General features: G+C 49.5%; 1 protein-coding gene across 1 annotated transcript; it reads right to left on the bottom strand.

Annotated features, from left to right (window-relative positions):
• Positions 1–496: 496 nt before the first annotated feature.
• On the bottom strand, positions 497–3,898 carry EMH_0043930 (uncharacterized protein; the record flags this gene model as incomplete). The annotated part of the gene is given in 2 exon segments (XM_013495903.1): positions 497–3,590; positions 3,594–3,898. Coding segments are annotated over 2 exon segments (3,399 nt in total).
• Positions 3,899–4,104: the final 206 nt, after the last annotated feature.

Genomic DNA, 4,104 nt, shown 5'->3' on the forward strand with positions numbered 1-4,104 from the left:
CCCATGCTGTGGGAATCGATTCCCACAATGTGGGATCGATCCCGAAAGGTGTGGGATCGATACCCACAGCGTGGGGAAAATATTGTGGCTCGCTTGCTCTCTCCAGTCCCTCAGAGACCGTAGAGAGTGGATGCAGGATTCCGCGACAATAGGGGACAAGGTCCCGCATGCATTTGCATGCAAGGCTCTTCAGAATGTGCTGTGCAAGGCAGAAGGAGACTGCTCCAAAGGAGACAGTCACCAGAGAGACGGCCTCTACGGAGACAGCCTCTACGGATATATGCTTAAATGAGACTGTCCCCACGGAGACAGCATCCAAGAGGATAGTCCCCAAAGACAGTCACTAAGGAGACAGTCCCCAGGCGAATCGTGGCCTGCAGGTGAGCCGTTAGCCAGAGGGGGGCCCCTGCTTGAGTGCGCCTTTGCGTGCATGTCCTGGAGTGGACATGTTTTTCTGTGGTGGGGTTGTGACCGGCCGAGATGTGTATGATGGATATCAGGGTTTGTTCGGTGCCTGTTTCTTGCTTCCTTTACCTTTTCTGCTGAGTTGAAGCACTCCTTCGTGTGATTCTCCTACATATCCACCCATAAGCTTAGTAGTAGATGTGGGTTCGGGTCTCTCTGTAACTGGCTCCCCTGCGAATCTTTTTGCGCTCCCCTCGGGGAAATAAGTATATTTCTTTTCCTTTCGTTTACCGAGAGGAGGAAGCAGCGCAGCGGCCTCAAGAGGAGCATATTTCCTCGCTAAATCTTTAGCCATGCGATCTAATCCTCGCAGTCTCCTCGCTTCTTCTGTGATGGCTGATTTATGGGCAAAATGAATCGCATCAGCTGTCTGCTTTGTGTCTCCATAGAATGTCTCGCGCTGCTGTCTCTCGCGTAGCGCTGCAGTAAAGAGATCCTGCACAGCCTCCTCTATGACGCTATCCGTTTGTTTCCTCAATGTCTTTAATCGCTGCTGACAGAAGGCCTGGTTCGCCTGCTCCCTGAGCAGCGAAGTAAGGGCCTCCATGTGTTGTGAACGTATATTCAAAAAATCTACTTTTTCTGCCTTTTTTATCTCCTTTAGCCACTTGTGCACCCCTTGAACGAACGACTCGGATAACTCCAGATCCTTCTCTAGGTTCTGTGTCTCTTCCTGCACCCGCTGCTTCAATGCTGCTTGTAGCTGCTGTTGCTCAGAACATGTAGGCCCATCTGCTACTGCATGCTGCAGCAGCTCCCGAAATACACCAGGAGCAAGAAGAGCCTCCTTCTGTCTTGCCATCCATATGTTGTCGGTAGCTGTTCTTTCTGCTAGACGCATGCGAAGCAGTTCATCAAACAATCGCTTTATCCCTACAAGGATTCCATCATCAGCAATCTGCACCAGCAGCAGATGCTGGTCCGCCTCCTCCGGATGTATTTCAATTGCTCTCTCTGCGTCCTTATGCACCCGATCTGCGTGCTTCGTAAGACGCTTCAATGCTCTCTCTAGCTGACGCAATCTCTGTGCTGTTATATCTGCTACCGCTATCCCATATCCTGCTGCATTGGTGATTTGATCGGCAACAACCGACTTCAGCATATTCACACGCTGCTGCCTTTCCTGCAGCAATGCTTCTGCCTTCGCTATCTTCGCTTCCACCTGCTGCAGCTGCAGCTTCAATGTCTCCCTTCTCTCTCCTTTGTCTTTCAATCGATGCCGCGCCAGCTCAATCGCTTCCTCAGCAAGACGCACACCTTCGTCCTTGTCATCCTCCTCCTTTCCTCCCTCCCCGTCTCCCTTTTCCTCGTCCTTCTTCTCCTCCTCCTCCTTTTTCTCCTCTTTCTTCTCCCCCTCCCCCATTTCTTTCTTCTCCTCCACCTTTTCATCTTTTTCCTTATCCCCCTCCCCCTCTTCCTTTTTCTCCTCTTTCTTCTCCCCCTCCCCCACTTCTTTCTTCTCCTCCACATTTTCATCTTTTTCCTTACCCCCATCTTTCTCTTCCCCATTCTTCTCATCCTCCTTCTTCTCATCCTCCTTCTTCTCCTCCCCCTCCTTCTTCTCCTCCTCCTCCTTCTTCTCCGCCTTCTCCTCTCCACCCTCAGCAGTTGCAGCTGTTTCAGCTTTCTCCCCTTCCTTATCATCTTCTTTCTTATCCCCATCTTTCTCACCCTCCTTCTCCTCCTCCTTTTTCTCCTCATTTTCCTTTTCTTCTTCTTTTTTCACGTTTTCTTCACCCTGACCTGCAGCAGCTGTCGCAGCCTCATCACCACCGCCATCTGCTGCAGCAGCAGCACCGTCAGCACCAGTAGCAGCAGCGCTACTCGCCATTTGTCTTTCCCTCATCTTTTCTGCGAGAAACTGCGCAAATTCACTTAATTCCTCATCTTGCGCTGGATCTTCCTTGAGGTCTACAAGGTCATCAACAGCAGCATCTGCTTGAGCAATAAAGAGATTATGAATTGCTCTTGCAACTTGTGCTCTTTCTTTTAAATCACTAAGTGTTTCTAGTTCTAATTCAATTTCTTCTTTCTCTTTCCTTAGTCGACGCAGCAGCTGCTTAGTCTCTAGCAGCTCCGCCTCTTCAGGTGTAAAACTAGCTGTAGGGTCTTTCTCTTCAACCCCCCACACATCTTCTTCTCCTTCTGCAGGCTCCTGTCCCCCTAAAAGGAGCTCGCGCAACTCCTTTGTAAACTGCTGCTGAAGCTCTGCTGCCTTTTTTAACAGCAATTCTTTTCTTTTGAATACCTGAGGAGAATTTTCGAGTTTAACTAACTCTTCTACTCCCTGTTGAAGCATTTCTTCCGCTTGTTCTATTTCTTCATTTATTTTTTCTTTATCTTTTAGCCGCTGTTGTATTGCTTCTATAGTTTTTGTTTTGTGTTCTTCTAGCTCCTCTTGAATCTCTTTGAGCTCGAGCATATCTTCAGCAATTGCTGCTTCTTCTTCTTCTTGTAACTCTTTAACTGCTTTATTTCCTTCTTCTCCTTCAAGGACTTCATCTTCTACTATTTCTATTTCTTTTTCCAGTGCATGCAGCATTACTTGCTTTGCTTGCACCATATCTTGTACTGTCTTTGCTTCTCTGCTGCTACTAAGACAGAGATCAAGACGAGCAGCAGCACGTTCTGTCTCTCTTAATTCTTCTTGTAGAGTATTAAGGAGATTCTTTAGTTCTGCTGGCGGCATATCATGTACTTTATAATAAGCCTCAAGAGAAATCTGAGCTTCACTATGATCTTTTCTTGCTTCTATTAGCCTTGCTTTTGCTTCTCTCAGCTGCTGTGTCATCTTTGCATCAGGGGGGATAAGAGCTTGTGCATATCTATCTCTTGCTATTTTAATTCGTCTCTGCAGCTGCTGCATCTGATGCTCTTCATGCTCCTGTTCCTGCTCCATCAGCTGCATCTCCTCTCGAATTACCTGCTGTGAAAACAACTCACGTTCTTCTGCTTGTTTGAATCTGTTTCTTGTTGCTGCTGTATCATCCTGCTGATCAAGCTCTGCCTCCAGTGTTGCTTCCTCTCTTGATAGACGTTTCTCTTCTTGTAGAGCCTTTCGAGCTAGCAACACAGCAGCAAACATAGCCATGAGAGATGCAAACCCCAATCGAGACAAACGAAATGTNGCACCAGGGGCCCCCCGACCCCGGGCCCCCGCCCTGTTACCGCGGCGGTCTAGGCCGCCCCCTTTAAACCACTCTGTGCCTACAGTATAATCTGCATAATCCTCCTGAGCTACCTCTGCCTCTGTCTCCTCTGTCTTGCTGCTCCCTCTGGAATTCGAACCCACATTCTGCTGCTGCCGTGAGCGAGCGTCGCAAGAACCCAGCAGACAGCTCAGGAGCAGCAGCAGCAGCACCAACAGCAACAAACGAAAACGTAGCTGCAATAACGGAGCCCAGAGGCCCCCCAGACAGATGGGAGGGCCCATGCTGCTTCCTCCACAGCACACAAACGAGAAGGGGGCCCCTCTACTCTGCACCTCTGTGCAAGCGCTCGAGGCCCTGAGGTGTATGTACCCCCTTCACACCACCGGCAGCGCGCATTACAGCAGTGGCGCGGGCTGCAGGTCAAGTGCTGCTGATGCTGCAGATCAAGTGCTGTTGCTGCTGCTGCTGTTGCTGTTGCTGCTGCTGG

Source organism: Eimeria mitis, genomic scaffold (genome assembly GCF_000499745.2).
Source record: "Eimeria mitis Houghton genomic scaffold, Emh_scaff1810, whole genome shotgun sequence".
Taxonomy (NCBI): Eukaryota; Apicomplexa; class Conoidasida; order Eucoccidiorida; family Eimeriidae; genus Eimeria; species Eimeria mitis.